This window comes from Crotalus tigris, unplaced genomic scaffold (assembly GCF_016545835.1).
Source record: "Crotalus tigris isolate CLP2741 ecotype Arizona unplaced genomic scaffold, ASM1654583v1 scf7180000018040.1558517, whole genome shotgun sequence".
Classification (NCBI taxonomy): Eukaryota; Metazoa; Chordata; class Lepidosauria; order Squamata; family Viperidae; genus Crotalus; species Crotalus tigris.
In genome coordinates, this window is record NW_024096790.1 from 937,070 (window position 1) to 960,636 (window position 23,567).

Here is a 23,567-nt window from a genome sequence, read left to right on the forward strand (position 1 = left end):
TCCATGGCAGACAATGGATTCACTTAACAACCATTTAACCACTTAACAGCCACAGTGGTTCATTTAACAACAACTGCAAAAAGGTTGGCAAAATTGGTCACATTCACATGGTAGCTTGCTTAACAACTGGCATGACTTGAGTCCATAATTTTGGGCTCAATTATGGTAACGTTAAAAATTAATTGTATTGCCAGTTTGATGACCAAGAGCCAGGAAGTAGTGGTAAAAAAAAGGGTGCCTTTGGTTTACATTTCCTCTGGTTCCCAAGCCATCGAACAGTAGTGATAACAGGTACGTGTTTTTTTTATTTATTTGACTTCTATGTTTGCCAAATCAGAAAGAGTCAAAGTAACCTGTAACACTTGACTTGGGAGCTTTGGTTTGACTACATTCTTCCGAAAGAATCAGAAGAGGGGATACGATGCTTTAAGGAATTCCTAGAGAGTGTTATTTCTGTGTTTAGTTTGTCAGCCATTGAGCTGAAGTTACCGTAAAGGAAGCCCAGAATAAAAGAAATGGAAAAACAACAAACAAACAAAATGAGCAAAATCTGTAATCAATGCGAGCTTGCCCATGTAGAGGGTTAGCAGAGAATGTGTCTGATCTCCAAAAAAAAGGAAGGGCTAGAACTAGAGAAGATAGGTATCTCTTCCTACAGGAAGAAAGTCTTTCTAGTCCTGTCTCCAGAGTGAATGAGAGGGAGATTTCCATTTTAAAATGCACTGCTTAAGAAAAAAAATAGTAATAAAATTGTATTTACATATTTAGATTAGAAGGAAAGACAAATCATGGCAACCTATACATTTAACTTACCCCGTTGAAATTGCTCTAGCACCATCTGCAGGTTTGTGAGGGATATGGCATACTGCTTAACTTGGTCTTGTGAAAGTGTTAGCTGAAGCATGGTCTCATCTCTTTGTACGGTAACAAGATTCAATTGTTCTTGCAGGGATTCCGCCTGCATGCTTGCCTGGTGGCTTCAGATAAAACATAAATATTTAGAAGTACATTTTTTTATTGCTGATCTATTTTCTTTTATTACACACATACATTGTTAATACTTTGGGGGGGGGGGCTTTATTATACTCTGCCCAGAGTCCATTATGACTGGGGCAAGTAAAGTTTCTTGTATCCATTTTTTTTTTTTTAAAACATATCCATGCAAACAGCAGTTACTGAGGAGGCAAACTATTACCTGACATTTTCCACTACAGTTGATGAAGACTGAAGCTTTTCCTCCAAATTGTGGACTTTCTTTTTTAGCTTTGATTCCCGATCCTCAGCAGCTAAAGCTTCACGTGTGGAGGTATCTTCCCTTTCTAAAAGATGATTGCGTAACCTGTCTAGCTCTTGATTTAATCGCTGCTCCTTCTCACGTAAATACTGCACCTGTATGTGATTGAAGAAATATTCTTTTGGTTCCTTATGTTACTGTCATCTATTTATCATTCACTACTTTCTTGCACCTTTTACCTCATTCTGTAGAGCACTCGTTTCCATTTGTTTCTGCTTGAGGGCCAACATGACTTGATCTCGCTCTTGCTGAAATGCAACAGCTTTCTCATGCATTGACTTGGCTTCATTTAACAGCTGGTTTAGTTCTCCTGTCTTTCCCTTTCACAAATAAAAATAACAAGAAGATTAAAGCTCTGGGATATCACATCAAGACAAGCAGACTTTGTTTGTTTGGACATGTATAGATCCCCAAAATGCTGCAGTTGCCTATGAGGCTTGATTCCCCAAACATTCTTTTAAGTAAAATTGATTTGAAAGGCTGAAGTTTTGCATTATGCCAGCTTCCCATATAAGTTAATTAAAAAAACCCTTAAGAATACAAGCATGGCCCTGTGAGGAGTTGATGATCATGATAATAAATAATATACAGGTAGTCCTTGACTTACAAGAGTTCGTTTTACATTTGGATGCTTGACAGCTAGTTCATATTTGTGACAGCTGCAGTGTCCCGGGTCTTGTGATCACTTTGTGCAACCTTCTGACAAATGAAGACAACGGGGAAGCCAGATTCACTTAACAACCGTGTAACTAATTTAACAGCTTCAGGGATTCACTTAACAAATGTCGCAAGAAAAGTTGCAAAATGGGGCAAAACTCACTTAACAAATTTCTCACTTAACAACATAAATGTTGGGCTCAATTGTGGTCATAGGTTGAGGACTACCTGTATTAAATTTATATATTGCCTGACTATCAGATCCAATTAAGGCCCATCTAAGTTTGCCATTTTGTTTCTCCTATGGCAGGGGTAGGCAAACTTGGCTCTTTTATGACTCGTGGACTTCAACTCCCAGAATTCCTGAGCCAGGAATTCCGGGAGTTGAAGTCCATGAGTCATAAAAGAGCCAAGTTTGCCTATCTCTGTCCTATGGCCAACCAGAAAGTAATTCAAGTCAGGTGGGCATTCACAGGCATGCTAGAATCCATAGGCCCCATTTTCCTTACCTATGCTCTAGTGGGGGGGGGGGGAAAGCTGGTATTGCTTTTCCAAATTCAGCATAGGAAATGGGAATCCTACTTTAGAGTTTAAATAACGTGACATAATGGCAGTCACATTTCCTCCCATGTGATTTTGATGGAGAAGAATTCAAACTCATTGCATACCTGTTCTCTTTCTTTCAACATCTTTTCAAAGGTAAGCGCTTTCTCCTTCATGGAATTATGTTCAAATTCCTTCTCCCTTAACATTATTGAAAACTGCATGTTAGTCTCTTGTAGTGCTCGGAATTCTGTTTCCTTTTCCTGGCTTTTTCCTGCTATTCTGTCATTTTCTTCCTTCAATTTACAAACATCCATTTCTAAGATAAGCGTTCTCTCTTTCAGGTTAGTGACACTTTGTTTTAGCAGCTCATTTTCACTCTCTTTATTACTAAGATTTTCACTCAGAGAAAGCAACTGGTCACTTTTTGATTTTATCAGCAGATCTTTTTCTTTGAGGGACATCTGTAAAATGTCAGATTTCTCTTTTAACTGCTTCATTTCCAAGCCAAATTCCTGTTGACACTTTCGTTCGACCTCTGACGATGCAGCCATAGAATCAGACAGTCTCTGATTATTTTCTTGTAAAGTCTGGATAAGCGAATCTTTTTCCTGCAATGTTTTCTTCATGAATTCTAGTTCATTTAGTGATTTACGCTCACCGTCCAACATTTGAGAAGAAGTATTACTGGGAACTTCTAATGGTTTTCCCTCAACAGAAGAAGTTACCAATAGTGGCGTTCCCATATCAAGCTTTCCAAGAATTATATCCCGAGTATTATTAAGGTTTCCTATGCTCTGCTGAATTTGGGCTAATTCTTGAGTAAATGTTTTTAACTTTTTCTCATTTTGTTCATAGCCCTGTATTAAGCCACTGTACTCTAGTTGTAGCTGGGAATTGTTTTCACTATCAACAGAAATTTGTATATGAAGCTTTTGTAGTTCTTCTTGGAGATGACCAGACTCATGCTGCATATTTTGAACAGTCGTCATTACTTGTTTCTTCCATTCTTCCATTTTCTTTACTTGCTGTTTCAGTGTGTCACGTTCCTGTAAAAGTTTTTCAAACTGATTACTATTAATTCCTTGTAACTCACTGTCTGAGTTTATACTGGAAGACTGCAGGACAGTTAATAAAGTTTGGCATTTCTGACTTAAAGCATCCATCTCAATATCTTTCTCTCGGATGATACGGGATAAGTTCTTTATAGTTTCTCGAGACATATCATGACTGCTACTTTCAAATTCACTGAATAGTTTTTGGTTTTCTTCTTGTAACTTTTTCATGGTTGATTCCTTAGCTGCCACAATATCTACTAATTTGTGATAATCTGCTTTTAACTGACTGTTTTCTCTAGTTTTTTCACTAAGAACTGCTAGCACTTGTTCTCTTTCCATGGCATAGGTCTGTAATTGCTGTTGAAGGAAAAGAATATCTTGCTTGTAAGATGGGGAGGAAACCCTTGCATGCAATGCTTGTATTTCTAAGTTTTTTTCTTGAATGACCTGTGTAAGTTTGCCAACTTCATCTTTAGATAACTGATCAATCTGTCTACTTAGCGAAACATTCTTTTCATTCAGAAGCTTGATTTCCATTTCTCTCTCCTTAATGCCTTTTATCAGCCTTTCAATTTCAACCTTAGACAGGTCATGTTTCTCATTCCCATTTTCACCATTGAGTGTCTGAACTTTAGATTCCTGAAAAAGGTCAGGAGGATCTTGCTGAATTACCTTCCTTTGCTTGTTTAGTTGCATTTTAATTTGTTCTACTGTTCTCTGTAAGCTTTTGATTTCTTCATCCTTCTCCATGCACACCTGCCTATGTACAATGTTCATTTGTTCATGTTGAAATTTGGAGTCCTCAGTTTCCTTTTTGTATTCTTGAAGGGATTGCTGTAGTTGAGTCATTTTCAAGTTCTGATCCTCAAAAGTCTTTTTGTTTAATTTTGCCTCTTCTTCCAGATTATTTTTAAGTATGGTTAATTGGGTTATTTCTGCTTCAAGTTCTGTGATGATATCTAAGGTTTTGGGCTCAGCCAAAGGAGGTGACCTACTGTGTTGTTCTTTTAATCGCTCATTCTCTTCTTTCAAATGACTGGTCTCTTCTTTCATAGCAGAAAGACTTTTCTCCTTTTCCTCTAAATTCTGCTTCAGTCCCTCAATTCTTTTTGCATTCTCAATATAATCTTCATGTTGTTGCTCTAACTCAAAAACTCTGATTTTAAATTTTTCAACAAAGATTTCTTTCTCTTTTATGAGCTCTGTCAGTTGTTTTTGCCCAGCTAAACTAGTGGTTAACATCTCTTTAGTTTCTTCATGATCTACTTCCATCTGTTCAATGTTCCTTTTGAGTTCAGCTATCTCAAAGTCTTTGTCTTGAGAAAGTTTTACTAACCGTTCATGTTCAAATTGTAAAGCAGTGGTATCCATATTACGTGCATTTGACAACTCCTCAATGGTCTGTTCATATTTATGAGCCTGTTCCAATAATCGTTTTTCAGACTGGTTTAATTCTCTTTCTAACTGTCCCTTTTCAAGTTTCAAAGCTTCCAGCATAGTATCTTTTTCAAAACCAATTTTATTCTTCTCACTATTAGCTATTTGTAACTGTTGTTTAAGTTCCTCACACACGAAATGAAGTCTTCCCTTTTCTGCTTGAAGATTCAAGATGGATTTTTCCAAATCTGTATTTAATAGTTTATTTTCAGAAATTTGCTCCTTCAGGTCTGATATTTCCTTTTCTCTTTCAGTGACTGAACGATCTTGATTATAAATATCAGATTTCTGAAGTATCTTGGTTAATTCATTTTTGAGAAGAGAACATTCTTCTTCTTTTTCAGTTAGGTTTTTCTTTAATTCTATACTTTCCTGTTCATTTTTGGCGCTATAATGTTGGGATGTTTTAAGTTGCTCTTTTAACTCTTTTATTTTATTTTCCTGGTGTTGGTTAGTCATGTGCAAATCATTGAGGGCAAGAGTGCATTGATTCAGTGTTTCTTTCTGGCTTTGCAGTTCTTTGCTCAATTCCATTTTCTCTGCTTCCAACATAGATATTGTTTTTTTCCCAGATTTTTCATCCAGTTTTAGCTGGTTGATAACTTCAGCAGCTTCTGCATTTTGTTTGGCCAGCTGTTCCTTCAACATTATCATATGCTAAAAAAAAAAGTATTTTTTTATTTATGACACACAAGTAGTAAAGCTTTGAGTGAAAATACTCTTGCTTCACAATGTTTTCAAAGTATTGTATTTATGTTACTGTAAAATACTAATATCAATCATCAAAGAAATATAACGCATAACTGTCCAGCACCATTGCATTTTACAACTTTTTTAACCGGGAACAATTGCCTCCTCGTTAGCAGAAGACTGACCTTCAGGGTTTCATTAATTCATAATACTGGCATTTTGCTGGGTATCCATCTTGTTCAATCAGAGCAAGGGGAAAGGGCATTATTTCAGGAAAATCTGCTAGGGGCAATATTGGGGGGAGGCAAAGTCAGTCAAAAATCAATGGAATTACCTTTTGCCTATCTTTTCCCCTTTCCAATCTATCCTCTCACCTTTTCCTTTTTTCAAAAATACTAATTCTTCTCTTTCCAGAGAAAAAGTAGATTATATTAGTTAGAGGTCTGAACAGGGCTTTTGAATTTTTTTTTTTTAAATAGTTGACTAGGAAAACCTAGAAACTTTTGTACTTTTGTTGCACAGATATTTAAACACAAAAGCACATCTTTTGTAAACCACACAGTATTCCTGCCTCTCCCTTATATTTCTCACCTGAGTAGCTTCTTGGTTCTGCTTGTCCAGTTCTTCCAATTCTGCTATTAGAGTTTGTTTTTCAGCACTGCTTTCATTCAAGCCATGTTGTTTCTTTAGCATGTCTTCTAGTTGATTTAATTCCAAGTTCGGTCCTTCCATACTACTAACAGGTTGTAAACTTCCCATTTCTTTGTTAACTTCTCCCTTAATTTAGACACAAAAAAGATCTTAAATTTAATAGGATAAAATCAGTTTGAACATAACTGTAAATATCTAACAATCTATGGTATTTTATGCCATCAAATTTATAAAACACATTTAAAAATATTTCTGCAAATTCTTCAAATTCACATTCAGCAGCTTCAAAGCGATACTAGGTTTGCATACTTCCTTTTTTATCAGTTTTGGAAATTGCTTATCTGCTTTTCAATATGTTTTGCAGCAACAGGTGCATTTCCGTCAATCCTTAGCAAAAAAAAGTTTTAAACAGAAGTTTAAAGACTTAATTTTTTCCTGAAACAAACAGCCAAAGGGTAATTAAATTTTTAATTTTAGAAAGTTGCAAATGGATTCAGGGACAGATAAAATTTGAAATAAGATTTTGGAATTAATTATAAGAATCCTTATAATTTCATTTTGAATTCTTTAAAAAACATGGTAGGAAGGGACTTTGAAGATTGGTTACTAGAGGGAAATAGAAGGAACAAAATATTATAATTAAAGAAGAACATTCAACATACTGAAGAATATTTTTGAAGAATGGATCTTTAATGTTGGACATATTGAAAGTTATTTCGAACAACAGATCCAGTAATGGATTCTAAGGGTATCTGTATAGATACACTGCATTTAAAAGATGTTACAAAAGAGGAAAAAATTCCATTGGACAAGACTGAGACTGATCTGAAAATAGATTTAAAGATAATAAGCTACAAGAATGATGTGAAAAAAGATGCTACACTGGACACACAAAAGAAACTGGTTGATATCTTAATAATTGCTGGAATTGGGTATGTCTAGTTTAACGAAGAGAAGGACGAGGGGGGACATGATAGCAGTGTTCCAATATCTCAGGGGTTGCCACAAAGAAGAGGGAGTCAAGCTATTCTCCAAAGCGCCTGAGGCAGGACAAGAAGCAATGGATGGAAACTAATCAAGGAGAGAAGCAACCTAGAACTAAGGAGAAACTTTCTGACAGTTATAACAATTAACCAGTGGAACAACCTGCCTCCAGAAGCAGTGAATGCTCCAACACTGGAAATTTTTAAGAAGAGACTGGACAGCCATTTGTCCGAAATAGTGTAGAGTTTCCTGCATGAGCAGGGGGTTGGATTCGATGACCTCCAAGGTCCCTTCCAACTTGATTACTTTATTATATAATTAAACGGGATAATCAAATAACCAACCAAGAGAGTGAACAGACTAATTTTCCTATATTGGATTTATAAAAGAGGCATGTTAAAGTTTGAAGAATTTTGTGAGAAGAGACAAAGAAAAAATGAAAAGATTTCAAATTTTAAATCATGATTTGAAGAGACTAAAATCAAGACTGCTAAAAGTAAATGGAAGGAATATAAAGTTGATTTATTTGATCAAGGTTAAAATACGTTATTGTTTTTGGTAACCCTTAATGATGTTTGTTGATTAGGACTGAAATGGTGAGGGTTTAAGGATTTATTTATGGAAAGGTTATTTATGAAATAATGGAATATGGGAAGAAGAGATAATTTGTTGCATTTTAAAAAAAAGTGCTGTTACTAAAATTGTTTATATTTTTTCTGATGGAGAAAGTCAATAATGATGATGATGATGATGATGATGATGATGATGATGATGGAAAGGATCTTGGAGGTCATCTAGTCCAACCCCTTACTCAGGCAGGAAACCCTATACTTCTTTTTTCTTCCTTTTTATTTTATATTTTTTTCCTTTCTATTTTCTTTTTCTCTTCTGCATCATTTTTTTCTTTTTTATTTGTTATCATTGTAGTAATAATTTTTAATAAAATTACTATTAAAACAGAACTTGTGTGTGTTCTATAACTGACCATCTGAATTGCCTGTCTTATTCTAAAATGAGTTAAGTCCAAATATTTGCCTGATGCTAGATTGGAAATACAGGTTGTCTTCAACTTATGACCACAATTGAACTCAACATTTATGTTGTTAAGCGAGAAATTTGTTAAGTGAGTTTTGCCCTTTTATGACTTTTCTTACCACATTTGTTAAATGAACACTGAAGTTGTTAAATTAGTAACACAGTTGTTAAGTGAATCTGACTTCCCTATTGTCTTTGCTTGTCAGAAGGCTGCACAAAGTGATCACATGACTCCGGGACACTGCAACTGTCATAAATATTAACCAGCTGTCAAGCATCCAAATGTAAATCACATGACCACGGGGATGCTGCAATGGTCATAAGTATAAAAAATGGTCAGAAGTCACTTTTTTCAGTGCCATTGTAACTTTGAATGGTCACCAAATAAACTCCTGTAAGTTGAGGACTACCTGTAAAAGACTGTGCCTTTGTGGAAAAAATAAGCCAATAACTTCTTAAAAGTTATGTATATACTTAAAAGGAAAAAAAAGGGAGAGGAAAGAGGAAAAATATTGAGTTATAGAAGCCAAGTTAAGGCTTATCACTTGGAGTTATTTGTTTAACCATACAATAGCTCTGACATAGAACTGGGCTACAAATTTACTTTTGATATTTTTGTTATAATTGGTTGAACCATAATGAAGTTAACCTAATAAATCCTTTAAAAGCTTTATGTTCTTGTAGTGTTTTATAAATTTTAGTATTATTTATGTCCTTTTATAGTTATCTAGCTTATTTATTCATTGTAAAATTATTTGTAATTTTATAGGATTCTGATCACTGGTGGGATTCAAATATGTGAGCAACCAGTTCTCTGTGTGGATGCCGCTTCCAGAAGTCCATTCTGGGCCTGAGCAACAAAAAATTAACTACCGGTTCTGCCAAAGTGGTGCGAACTGGCTGAATCCCACCGATTCTGATGTTTTTTAATTCCTGTACTCTGTAATTTTACATTAATAATCTTCTTTTTAACTTTAGTCTATCAATATGATTTTTATTTATTTTTATTTTAGACTGAAGTGATTAGTTATAAGTTATATAGTTATATTAGTTATTAGTTTTGGAAGGCTACTGGTTCGCAACTGTTGCTCTAACAATTTTTATTTATATAGGAACACACTTTTTAGCTTTTCTAACATCTTAAAAAGTAAAAAAAAATGTAATTATACTTACAGCATAACTTTTGTATGCTATATTCCACTATGATCCATTTGATCCTGAAATCTTATATATATTGGCAAACAACAAAATAAACATAGTGCTTATTTTTATTTATTTATCCAATTTATATGACCACTCATCTCACTTAAGGTGACATTGGGCAGTGTACAATAAAACTAACAATTAAAACATAAAACCCCTTAAAACAATTAAATTAATTAAACATAAATAAGAACATGTTTGCATGTGACTACAACTTACAGTGTGGCCAGAGGTAATGCAAGAACTACAGACAAAAAATATAATTAACTAAAGCCTGTATGCATATATGTATGTATACAGATTTGTATATGCGTACATATGGTTATTCATCAGAACAATAGTAGTACCAATTTAAGAAATATATGGTATAAGATAGAAAACAATTGTCTTTATTCTAACCAAAACAGAAGTGGGTTCCTTGATTTCAAAAGCTTAATCTCATAAAACTAATATTTATCTCTATACAATAATAATACCATTTCAGGAACATTATTTTTTTTATTTTATATTACCTTTTACATAGTTACCTGATTTAATGTTTTCAATTTTGTTATTTCACTTTCTGCATCTGTAAAAATGTAAGCAGAAAGTTTGTTGATACACAGAGAATTCAAGTTGTTAATAGAAGAACATATCTTCAGATTTTATTTATTTATTAAATTTATATGCTGCTCATCTCACTTTGAAAAGTGACTCTGGGCAGCTTGCAATTAAAATTATAAACATAAAATATATTAAAAAGATTAACTACAAAGACAAGGAGCAAATATGGGAAGATCAGTAAGGCAGTAGCATTTTCTCAGTTAACCCACTAGCCACTTCCAACATTGAGCTCTTCCATTAAGACTCCAGGTTGTATCTCCTTTCCAGAAAGCCAAAAGTGTGGGAGCAAACCTCAGCCCAGGCAGATCTCAAATATAAAGACGTATTTCATAAAATGGAGGCCAATACCATTGGGCCAAGACAGTTCCTCAGTTAATCTGGACCCATGAAGAGCTTTAAAGGTGATAACCAACTCTTTGAATTGGACTCGGGCTCAGAAGCAAACAGTAGCCAATGCAGCTCGCATACCAGAGGTGTTATGTGCACCATTCTAGGAAAACCAAAAATGACCAGGCTAGCTATATACTCTTCGAGGATAGCCCAATTTGGAGAACATTGCAATAGCACAAAAGAGAGATGATTTAAGGAATGAGTGTCTGGCCTCACTATCCATAAAAGAGTTCAGGAGTCATGAAGGACTCCAAGTTGTGCATTGAGTCTGTCTAGAATAGTGAAACTTTACTCTAGAACTATAGATGATGAACTCCCAGATTCCAACAATCCCCACAGCCACTCTTTCTTACCCGGATTCAGCTGAAGCCCATTGTCCCCCATCCAGACCCCCACAAATTCCAGCACCATGAAGGCAGCTACAGCATCACTTGGATCACCCGCGATGGAACATATAGTTGAGTATCATCAGTGTACTGAAGATACTTGGTGTCAGATGGACTCAACCAGTGGTTTTATGTAGATACTAAAAGGAAGCAGAGAGAGTGCCGATTCTGCAGCACCCCACAAAAGACAATCCATGGGCTAGACACTGATTGGGACCAACCGTGGAGGAAGGAGCTGGATCATCAGAAAACTGCGCCCCTCAACCCCAAGTGCCGCAAGTGGCCCAAAAGGATACTATGATCAATGATATCGAAAGCCACCCAAAGGTCGAGAGCCAGGATGGATGCACCACCTGTATCCCATGCTTGTGCTAGAGATCATCTACAAATGCAACCAATATTGTTTCTGTCCCAAACTAACCAAACAGGCCTGAAGCCCGACTAGAAGAGGACCAGATAATCCATTTCATCCAGGATATTCTGGAGCTGCAGTGTGACCTTGTCTACCTCCTTCCCTAAAAATGGAAGGTGGGAATCTAGATGAAAATTGTTCAGACAGTGGAGTTAAGTAACGGTTTCTTGAGATATAATGAGTAAAAGTAAAGCAACAATTAAGTAGGACAAATACATTTATTATCATCTTTTGTATCATTTCAGAACAAATTAGGTTAGGAAGAAAGACAGCCAAAAGAATTGTTTTTCAATATTATAAAGTACAGTAATACAAATACGCTAATGGATTTTTGTTTTTGTTTTTCTTAAATTTGTTTTTCTAGAAAAGTTTGATCAGCTCTTTTTAGGTATGAATGTTTTTCTCACAAACAGTACTTGGGCTAGGAATCAAAGAGCAGTATATGAATTGACCACTTTTCAGCTTTCTTTGAACAACAACTTCTAATACTGAAAGAAACAGAGGAAACCACCAAATAAAAATAGAACACTGCTAAATGAAGAAGCATTTTGTGCATAAATCTCTTTGATCCAATCTATATTTTATAAAACTTTGTTCAGACATTAAAATACAATATGCTATTATAGTGAATTTGCAGTGTTTTCATACCAAGTAGTGCTTGTTGCAATCGTTCCACTTCGGCCTTCAATGATTCTTCTATAAAACTAGGGACTTCCTCTACTTTTACACTGGCCTGTTTTTCAGGAATAGATATTTGGAATTTACTGCATTCAGATTTTAGCCTTTCGTATTCGTCTCTTACTTGATTTTTCTCTTTTTTTACAAATTCAAGTTCTTTCAAGAGAATATTTTTCTCTTCTTCTGCTGAAGACAATTGTTGACTTAAACTTTCCACTTTATTTTGTAAGCCACTCAAGTTTGATGGTTTTGATTCATTTTGTAGATCTATTTCAGAAGATGCTTCAGTATTTCTACCAACTAAGCAAGGAAACATAAATTTATATTAGAACTAAGAAGTACTGTATAATAATGTTATAATTATATTGATTAAATAAGTAAAAATAACAAAGCTAAAACATAAATAAAAGGTAATATTTTGTAAAATTAAGTATTTCTTAATTTCTTTTGCATAAAGTATTAAAAATAAGTACTTTGCAAAGCTTTTTTTTACAACATTTTTACTGGTACTGTCAAGTTTTACTTGCAGAAACTCATAGACATGGTTCGGCTAAATTAGAATTTTTACTGCCAATGATAAGGAAGCCATGTACTTGATTGCCTGCTGCACTGCAAAAATGTCTGGATTGTATATATTCTCATAGTTTTAAATTAAGCTTTCTCATGACCTATTGATTTAATGGATAATTCCATCCTTCCGAGGTCGGTAAAATGAGGACCCAGATTGTTGGGGAGCAGTATGCTGATTCTGCAAACCACTTAGAGAGGGCTGTAAAGCATTACAAAGCGGTATATAAGTCTAAGTGCCATTGCTATTATAAACACAGTAGGCATGTGAAGAGAGATGTATTATAAGGCCTTTCTGTTGGATTTGCAATTATTGCTAATACTTGAAACACACATAATTTAACCATATATCCTGCACACATATCTTCATTACGAGTGAATACTTCCCTCTTATGCACTGTAAGGAGAAAACTTATTTTGAGATCGTCCTCTACCTCCATCACCCTAATGTACTTCAGGTACTCAGTGGCTCAGGTCAGGCCTACAGTTACTATAGTAGCCATGAATTCCTAAACTACTTCCAACTTCATGCTCAAGAAAGACAGATTTGTTTATTCGTTTACATATTATATAGCTGCCCAATTCACTGTCAATGGTCCCCCATGTCCATAAGCCTGAGAAACTCAACCATCAACGTGGTCATGGCGTCCAATCATTCCAACATTTATAAAGCTCCCCTTTAAATTCATTTTACAATTGTGAATAGTCAGAACAAATAAATGGTTTTTAAAAATTATTTCTTGCAGGTTATACCTACAAAATGTCATTATCTGTTATGGGTGCTCGGCAGTTCAGAATTTGTAAATTATATAAAGTACTGCTTGGAATAAGATTATACTTGAAATCTGGTACTTATTTTACATGCTTAATATGGTAATAATTTCTTAAAATTCTTTTAGAACACTTAATCAAGACCTTTTGGTAACTGATCCTCCAATTCTTCTATTCGTTCCTCATATTCACTTAGTTCTTCCCTATGACGTCGGCTTATCTCTGCTAACTTCTGATGATGTGCATCTTGCAATACTGAAAGTTCATGCTGGTGGTCATCTATTTCTTGGCTCAATTTCTGTTTCAGTTCCTAGAATATGCAATTAATGAAAAGCAAAGTTCATGACTTTAAAGTTTATTATGGTTTTTAAATTTAAATGTAAAGTTTAAAATTCATTCTGGGATATTTTATTCACTAGCAATGCAAAATATCTGAAAACTGAATCACTTACAAAGTAAACTATGGAACTTTTAATAAGAAATGTCCATGAATGATTCTGAGGCTCTACCCTGTTGTTTTATTAAGCAGCAGTCAAAAGATACAATGCAAATTACTGCTTTGATTAATAAGAAAACATGAACAAATATTTCAAGATTTATATTTATATTCATATTATTTTATTCAAAAGAACTTCAAAAAATATTCATAAATGTCCGTGCATTAGAGGATTATCCTAAGCCTATAGTAACTATAAGGAGTGATCTCATTTAGGAAAAGAGATGTTGTTTTTTTTACCTTAATAATATTTTGCAGTTTGCAGATTTCATTCTGATCTGTACTATTTTCACCTTGAGGCTTAGAAAACTAAATGAGATGGTGGAGAAAAAAGAAATTTAAAATGCTGAAAGTGGTTTAGGCTTAATAATAGTGTGCAGCATCAACATGGAAGGATCTTAAAATTTTAGAAAATTATTCTCGAACAGTTTAATAAATCAAAAGTTTTAAACTATACTATGAGTATGGTCTAATGAACAGAACACCAGGACCCACCACAATGATTAAACATGTGTCTTGTATTTTACATATTGCATTTATGTTAGCTTCAGTCAATAATTTAGGAGCTTACTTTTCAGGATGCTTATATTATGAACATCCTGAAAAATCATGCTAGAGCTTATTTTCTGGTTAGATCTTATTTTTGGGAAAACACAACATATACTGCCCCCATAATGCTTGACAAATATAAGAAAAAAAATGAACGAATCAAGCAGAAGTGGAAAGTCCAAGCAAGTGGTTGAGGAAATCTTCAAAAAGATGAGAGTTTTAAAGAGCAAAAAGCAATGAAACAGTGTGGGAACATGGTAGGAGCAAAGATGGTTTTCAAGGATAATTAGTACATACAGAAATGTAATGACAGGTTTACTATAAACTAGATTCAGCAACATTTTTGCATTGCAGAAGTATAATTTGTTTACCTATTTCTCATCCCCTTTCTGTACTTTTGTACAATATTGTATTTTCTGAAAGGAAATAGTGTGATGGATACAAATGTATATATGTAATTCAAAGTAAATGCAATACATACAATGTATGTAACCTATTTTACGTTATTCAGAAAAGAGACTCACTTGTGCAATCTGCTTCCAGTGTTCAACTTCAGATTCGAGCCTAGAAATTTCACTGGACAGTCGGTTTATTTCTTGTTGAGACCAGATCACATCTCCAAAATCCATATCATCTCTATGAAAATCAGAAGAATGATGTCTAACAACAGGAACAAAAGAAGCTGATGTAGTGGCTGATGAAGAAACAAGAGTTTTTAACTGTGATGACTGAGCAGCTGATTGCATTTTCTGTAGTTGCTCCTGTAAAGCATTCTGCCTGGCTTTAAGATGGCTGATTTCCACCTAGATCAAGACACGCATATTTCAGTAAAGAAAATGTTCAATCCAACATTAACTGCAACTTTTAATTTTAATTTTTCTTTTAAATATTGTTAAATATTGCTTTTAAAAAAATTTGATATAAGAAAACATAAATTACATGCAATGATTTGTCAGAGAAAGAAAATTACTTATTAAAATATAAATGTTTAAAAATGTATTAGCTCAAATGCTGAATGTAAGATACATACATATGGGAATTTAGTATAATAGCAAATCCATATTTTTGGTATTTAAGACAATTAAACATGGATAAAATAGCTGTTTAGTCACTCAACCACTTTAAACTTTTCATGACAGAAAGGATAACATTTCATCAAGGCTATGTAGCAGCAACTTGTCTTCTACCGGTCTTTTTTTTATTGCCTTCTATTTTTTCAATCTTCACAGTCTTTTCTAGTGAGTCTTGCATTCACATTTTATATTCAAAATATTTATGCTCTAGCTTTATTAAGCAGTCTGGTTTTACTTTACCAGCTATTGAATGATTTGTTCTTCCTGTAATCCAAGGAAGTCTGCAAAAATCTCTCTAATACCACAATTCACAAGATAAAACAGACTGATACACTATAGGAAAGTGGTTCGGACTAATTCTAATTACATTTTTATGTTGTTGAACATATTCTATGTTGCACTGATTTCTACATATCTGTATACCATTTTTCTGGGGTTCAATACTCAGAGAAATGTCAGCAATCTCCCTAAACTAATTCCAGACCTCATAGAGAACAGTAGCTATTCCTCTTTCAAAAAAAAAATCTATTACAAATGAACCATAAGCTTCCCTAAACATAAGTAGAACAACATAAAAACAATATAAAGAATATCTTTTTATGCAAATCCTTAATGATTCAAGATAAAGTATGATTTGTAAAAAGGTTTGATGCCACATAATTTACCTCAAAAATGACAGATAAGATTTCAATAAAAGAACCAGTAACACAAATTTACAACACACACCCATATTGCACATCTTCCTTTACAAACTAGCTTGCAATCTTATTAAGTACATAAAGTCACAAACTAAATGTTGTCCAACTAGTTTGAGCCATTATTTACCTCTTTCTGCTGTAGCTGATTACGGTACTCTATACATTGTTGCTTTACCTGAAGCTCTGCTGCTTCATTTTTTTCTTCAAGATCATTGCAAAACTTTTTCAACCTGTTATTCTAGGGACAAATGCATGGAAACATTAATAAACAATAGCCGAAAGCTAATTTAATTCAGAATACATACTGGGTCTGACTCCCAAACACAAGAACAAAAAAGTAATTTTTCTATTTGCCTCTATTTGTTTTTCAGAAATAGCATCCTACCTCTGATCTCAGTGTTGCATGAAGGCTTTCTACATCTCTCGGACTACTGTTAGATGCAGGAAAATCAACTGCAGCATCTGAAAAGAGCAGGAATGGAATGAAGATGAAACCTGAATAATAAGACCTAACTGGAAAATAAGCCCTAGCATGATTTTTCAGAACGCTAATAATATAAGCCCCATCCCAAAAATAGGCCCCAGTTAAGATTGTCACCCAGACGGATGCATTTAGTACTGTATTTCCCCGAAAATAAGACCTAACTGGAAAATAAGCCCTAATGCGTCTTTTGGAGCAAAAATTAATATAAGACCCGGTCTTATATTAGGAAATATGGGTATTTGAAGTACACGTGTATGTACGTGTGTGTGTGTATGTTTGTGTGTGTGTGTACACACAGACACACATATTACATTAACACAAGTACCAAACATGGGATTTCTGTTTAATTCTAAGGAGCTCAAAATGCCTCATCTTGAATGATTTTTATTATTTTTTGCAGATAAAATTGATCAGATTTGCCTTTAGTTTTCAACATTGAGCCAACAGTGGGATGTTGCTCCAAAAATGCAAATCTACCAAAACAAATATAATTGTGGAACTCACAATAAGTAGTTATGTAACTGTACTTTCTTTAATCAGATTCCCACCTTTGAGTACTGCGTTCTTTGAAAAGAAATCAGAAAAAAATTATAATAGGTTCAGACCATCAATAAGAATGATCAAGGGATTAGAAACTAAGTCCTATGAAAAGACATTAAAAGAGATGGGCAAGTTTAACCTAGAAAAATATGTCCAAATGGGAAGATTCAGTAGCATGTTCAAAAACCTGAAGGATGTCATACATAAGGTCAAGAATTCTTCCTTTTTCTCTTTTTATTTATTAAATAATAAAATAGTAATAATAAATATAAACAATAATAAAAATAATAAATATTTTTATTATTTATCAATTGCAAACATTTTATTGTCCGTGAGAGTTTTCCTCATTTATTTTAGCTGCTACATACTTTTCACAAGTTGGCATAAACAATGTTCAAACTGTAGCTGATCAGATACTGTGGACTGAACAGAAATATTCAGACTCGCTTCTCATTGTGTTAGGAGATTTCAACAGTGCTAACTTAATCCAAAAGCTGCCAAAATACATTGAGCATGTCAACTGTCTTACTAGAGGCAAGAATATTTCCAATCACTGCTACGCTACATTAAAAGATGCTTACTGGTCTTTACCATGATCACGATTCAACTTGTACCTGTTTATAGACAAAGGCTTAAAACCATAAAACCAACAATTAAATCAGTAAATTCTTGGACTGAGGAGGTAAAGTTAAAGCTACATGCACAGATTGGAATGTTTTTAAAGCTACCTCTGCAGTTTTGGATGAATTCAAAGATACTGTGACATCATATGTTAGTTTTTGTAAAGTCCTATGTGTGCCAACCAAAAGCCTGCGAATACACAACAACAACAAACCTTGGTTCACAGATAAACTCAAGCAGCTATGTCCAGCCAAAGAGGAAGTCTACAAGAAAGGAGGTAGCATGCTGTATAATCAGGCCAGAAATTGTATTAACAAGGGATATCAGAGCAGCAAAAAGAAGCTACTCTGAAAAGCTGAGGAATGAAGAAATGCACCATCGCCTGGAAGTGGCCTGGAATCATCTACTTCACATATCTGGCTTGATGGGCTCTGGGGGAGGGGTTTCGGCAGGCAGTGGGGTGCTCTCCTCAAAGCGTCGAGAGGCTGAGCCGGGCAGCACGAATCCAAAAAGAAGCGCAAGGCCACCCAGCTCCTAGCCTGCCCAGTTTCGGCAGGCAGCGGGGAGCTTTCCTCATAGCACCAAGAACTGAGCTGGGTGGCACGAATCTGATGAGAAGTGCAATGCTGCCTAGCCTCCAGCCTGCCCAGTTTCAGCAGGCAGCAAGGTGCAAAGCTGGCGAGCTTTGCACCACCTGGCTCAACCTCTCGGCACTGTGAGGAAAGCACCCCGCTGCCTGCTGAAACCAGGCAGGCTGGGAGCTGGACGGCATCGTGCTTGTTTTCAGATTTGTGCCGCCTGTCTCAGCCTCTCAGCACTGTGAGGAGAGCACCCTGCTGCCTGCTGAGACTCGGCAGGCTGGGGGCTGGGCGGCATTGCACAGGTAACGTTGACTCTCATGCTGCTCATGGCATCCCCTCCCCCAGAGCCCACCAAGCCAGATATGTGAAGTAGGTGAGGGCCATTTGCTGGCCACTTCCAGGCAATGATGCATTTCTTCATTCCTCATGAAGGGTGACACCTCCCCAGCTGCATTTCTTTTTTTTTTTTTGTCTCTCCCTCATTTCAAATATTTTCCCACCACTCTGTACTTAGGAAGGAAGGAAGGAAGGAAGGAAGGAAGGAAGGAAGGAAGGAAGGAAGGAAGGAAGGAAGGAAGGAGGAGAGGGAGGGTCTGAGGGAATTCCTGCCTTAGTCCTGCCCTGCTGCACTTTCACCATCCCCTTGCCCCCTCCTCCTGGCCTATCCTGGGGGTCTCCCATCCTATTGGTAAGGAAGCTTTGGATACAAAGCCGGGTCTCCTCCCATGGAGAGGGAATGGGCTTCCCTCTGACTTTGCCCTCGTAGCCATCATGAGCAACCTGGCTAAGGAGAGCAAGTACAGCAGCAGCAGCCTTGAGGAGGAGGTAAGTGTAGCTGAGTGCCTCCTTGGGGAAGTGAAGCTGGGTTTGGTGCTGCGGGTGCTCAAGGGCCAGGCTGGGCATTTGACTTCTGCTGCCCAGGGCTCTGGGCAGCCCGTACCACCATCCAGTCCCCCGCACATGGCCTGAGAGGAACAGTGAGGCTCCTCCAGTGGACCATGCTTTGGCACTTGACCTGGTCCCACCCCCTTCTGCAGAGACCCTCAGATCTATCCCACTCCTGCCCAGGCACCTACAGGCACCCTTGATGCAAACGATGTAGAGCTGGCCATGCCCACCCAGTAGGCCATACCCACCCTGGCCACACCCATCCGGCCCCCCAAAGGCAACCGCAATGCTGATGCAGCCCTCAATGAAATTGAGTTTGACACCCCTGTCTTACAACATCTTGAATCTCCAAGGACCTATGCAAGGGTCCTTTTTGTAGATTTCAGCTCTGCATTCAATACCATCATCCAGTAATGAAAGAACATTTAAAAAATAGGACTGTAATTAAATAAAAAGGCCAAGGTAATGTCAATTGGTTCAGCAAACAGCCTTAGAACTGACAACGAAGACACAGAAATAGTGGATATTTTCTGTTTTAGGATGAGTACTCTACAGTAACAGAACCATCAGTCAAGAAATACACTACAAACTAGCATTTAGTGGAGTATAAATGAAATATATAGCATCTGATTATCTTTTCCAAATAAACTTTGGAAAAGTTAATCAGATGCTATAACATATTATCTATAAAGATTAGAATTATGCAAACAATGGCTTTCCTTGTGACATTCCATGAATATGAAAGATGGACCTTTGAAGAAACAGACTAGAAAGAACACACTGAACTTTGGTATTGGAAAAAACAGTAAATAGCAATGAAAACAAACAAATGGTTCAGGAAACAAATCAGAATTCTTAGTCAAGGTATAAATGACCAGGTTCAAGCTGTAAGAATTTGGATGCATTATGTAAAGACCCACATCCCCTGAGAAGTCCATAATATTGGGAAAAGAAGAACGAGAATGAAGGGTAACCAGTAACAAGAAGGATGGAGTTGATTACAATAGCAATGAATACTCTACTGAGAGACTGAAAAAGGCCAGACTGAAGACAAGATCATCCTGAAGAAAGTCTATCTGTATGGCTGCCAAGAGTGGAAACAAACTTAAGGCCATATAATCCATCAATTAATCATCAGTTTAGCTATTGAGGTCCTTTCTAACCAATCTGCCAGATTAATTTCAAATGTGGAACTATAATGTCAATCATCTGATCTGCCTCTTTGGCTTACAATTCCATCCAGACTTGTTTTTCTTGTTTGGCATTATATTTGTGAAACTTAGATCAGGGCTTTTCAACCTTTTCACTCATTGTACCACTTTTAGGATATGGCAATATCCTAAAAGTGGTACAGTCCTATCCAAATAAGCCCAAAACAGGTATGACAGAAGGCTATATAAGCCCTCCCAATCAACTTTATTTCTTCAGAATAAAATAAAGAAGTTCTACAATAAATTATGTTACCTTAGAGGCGACTTTATTAATACATAGCATGATTGTTAGGAAGGCCACTTCCATGCAGGAAAAGCATACGTACTATGCATATAATAAGGTGCAGAAAGAACTCTATGTATATTAATTAGCAGCTTTTCTTAAAAGAAAGTAATACATATAGAAGAAAACACTAATCTGTACAGGAATTATGGAATGCTGTTGTCTTGTCTGAATGTAATAATACTTATAATATACCGTAGATCTTGGACTTTGGCACTTTCTTTTCTATCCCATCTGTTGTCATACAGCTTGCTATCACTTCTAAATGAAGACAGTGCATTACTTAGATCAATGCATCATTAGCAATTAAATTATCTCCTGGAAGCTCACCCACTACAGGTTTAATTTAAATCTGTAAATCTCTTTATTTAAGCAACTCTCTCTATATTTGAATCAAAATTATTACATACAGTTAGTGGTTCTCTAAAACTGCTTTGTGACATACGGTAATTTATGGAAAATTACAATCTAAAGAGCCTTTTGATACACTTGTCATGTTTTGTCCAGTACTATCTTCTTCGTCTATATTACAATGTTGCTATCCTTCCTCTCCTAAGATATGCTTATTGTAACAGAATTATTCATAATAAGAATTTGAAGATATTAAATATTTTTATCAGCTGCATTAATGCTTATTTCTTAATTCAAATCAAATGAGTGTTTTAATACATAAAGCTATAAAAACCTTTAATAAGAACCTTATTTGAAAATCTTTAGTTTCAAGAAATTACTTTGGGATAATTTACCAGTCTTATCTACCTATAGCCTTTTCTTTGGCTCCTAAGATAGAGAGTAGAATATCTTACAAAAAGAAAGCCATCAATTTATAATCCAAACACCCAAGACTTTTTCCCCCTATGGTATATACTTTGATCCTTGGGTTATGTTTTTTTTAAAGGTAGCCTTCCCTAACCTGATATTTTCAGATATATTAGGGCAGCAATTCTCAGAATTTCCAGTCAGCTTGTAGGTGCTAGCTTGGAGGCTGGATGGGTGGGAATCAGTCTTAGCTCAACCCTGACAAGACAGAATGGCTCTGGATTTTTGCCTCCCCAGGCCCAGAAGATACTTCATCTGACTCTGGATGGGGTGGCACTGAATGAGTATGCAATTTGAGGAGGCCTTCTAAACCCACTACTTCTGCTCAAGGAGCAGGTGACAACTGCGTGGGGGGGGGGCAAGGCTGTCTTTGTACAGATTCATCTGGTGTGCAAACTGCATCCATTCCTGGACTGTGAAGGCCACTTCCCATATGGATTACTACAATACACTATACATGTGGCTGCACTTGAAGACTACCCAGAAGCTGCACCTGGTCCAGAATATGGTGGTGCATGCAGTGATTGGTAACCCCTAGGTTTACCCATATGAGACCTCTGTTGTGTGAGCTGCAATGGCTCCCAGTTTACTTACAGATGCAAGTCAAGATGCTGCTTATTACCTTTAAAAGCCCAAAGTCAGGTTATCCACAGGACTGCCTCGCCCTACCACAACAGATAGGGTGGGCATGTTCCTAGTCCCTTCCTTTAAATATTGCCATCTTATAGGTCTAGAAACTATGCCTTTTCTGTGGCAGTCTCTACCCTCCAGCCTTCCTTAAAAGTACCTAAATCCAAGTGCTGGAATAGGATGAGGTGGATGAGAGGATTTATGGTTTTAATTCATAAATATGTTACGTTGTTTTAACTGTTGATCGGAGACACCCAGAGTTTGATATAAGTCGAGGGCTACAATATATAAATGTTTTAAATACATAAATTACGAAAGTTGCAGTTCCAAATTCTCTGTAGTATACCAGGCTGGAGATATATTTTTTTGCTTATTTGTTTGCAACATTCAGAGTTGTTATTGTTTAAGGGAGGCAAGACAGAAAGGCTGAATTAAAAAGAAAACATCCTATGTTCAATGTTCAAAACAACTGCCTTCCTCTCTTTCAGAAGTACCTGGGCCAAGATTCCTTCCTTGTTTTTCCCACATGAGGGAAACATAGGCCACCATTCTCCACCTGCAGGCTACAGGTAATATTTACGGAGAATATCTCCACAACCTCACTGGAGAATTTTTGAGGAGAATCCCCGTCCCCGATCCGGAAACCTCTAACCTGGCCAACTGGATCTTTGCCGTTTGATCCTAACTCCCCTCCCCATCGCCGCCTTTTCTTACCTCCCACCTCTTCTGTCCCTTCTAATAGCATATCCTTCGTGAAGCTGGAGATTTGCCCGGTCAGTGTCGACAAGCTGCCTCCGACCTGTCCCACCAGGGACTGGCCGAAACCCGCACCGAGGCCCCCCAGCCACGACGACATCCCAGCCAGGGCTCAACACAGTCCACGGAAAGGAGAAAACACAACAGTAACAATCAGCTGGGTTCTCCGACGCCGCTTTCCTCAACTCCAGTCGGGTGCGTACCCTGATTTAGCCGCTTAAAAGCAGAGCAGCAAGTTGCCGGGTGACTTTTCTGTTCTAAAAAAGCTCTTATCGTAGTAGTTCTGCCGGCCAGCTGTCCTGACCGGAGTTTCTCAATCAGCTGTAAGGCCTCCAGATCCAGCTGCCACCTCGACGGCCGCCATGACACCTCCAGCTCATCATAGAGCACGAAAGGGTAGAGTGCCCCTGTATGCGCTCGGGGATGCGTCTAAAAAGAAACAAAGGTCGACGGGACGCTGGAGAGCGGAAAGGTTGCACTCCCTCAGCCTAAGAGGACCGGAAAGGGTAGCTTTAGTTTCACCTGGCTTTACCCCGTTCCCTCCAAAAATTTGGGTAGTGCAGCACGCTTTTTGGAAAT

At 36.6% G+C, this 23,567-nt stretch overlaps 1 protein-coding gene across 1 annotated transcript in view; it reads right to left on the reverse strand.

The window, feature by feature from the left end:
- The window catches only part of TRIP11 (thyroid hormone receptor interactor 11), a 47,399-nt gene extending 24,073 nt beyond the window's left edge, over window positions 1-23,326 (reverse strand). Inside the window, exons 1-13 of the mRNA XM_039346962.1 lie at window positions 22,947-23,326; window positions 16,561-16,637; window positions 16,303-16,413; window positions 14,929-15,207; window positions 14,096-14,164; window positions 13,504-13,669; window positions 11,992-12,321; window positions 10,080-10,120; window positions 6,271-6,456; window positions 2,620-5,646; window positions 1,474-1,614; window positions 1,196-1,389; window positions 814-977 (exon numbers count right to left, since the gene is read on the reverse strand). Of these exons, the coding sequence (XP_039202896.1) occupies window positions 814-977; window positions 1,196-1,389; window positions 1,474-1,614; window positions 2,620-5,646; window positions 6,271-6,456; window positions 10,080-10,120; window positions 11,992-12,321; window positions 13,504-13,669; window positions 14,096-14,164; window positions 14,929-15,207; window positions 16,303-16,413; window positions 16,561-16,637; window positions 22,947-23,088 (4,927 nt within the window). The 5' untranslated portion in view covers window positions 23,089-23,326. The remainder of the gene's footprint in view (window positions 1-813; window positions 978-1,195; window positions 1,390-1,473; window positions 1,615-2,619; window positions 5,647-6,270; window positions 6,457-10,079; window positions 10,121-11,991; window positions 12,322-13,503; window positions 13,670-14,095; window positions 14,165-14,928; window positions 15,208-16,302; window positions 16,414-16,560; window positions 16,638-22,946) is intronic.
- Window positions 23,327-23,567: the final 241 nt, after the last annotated feature.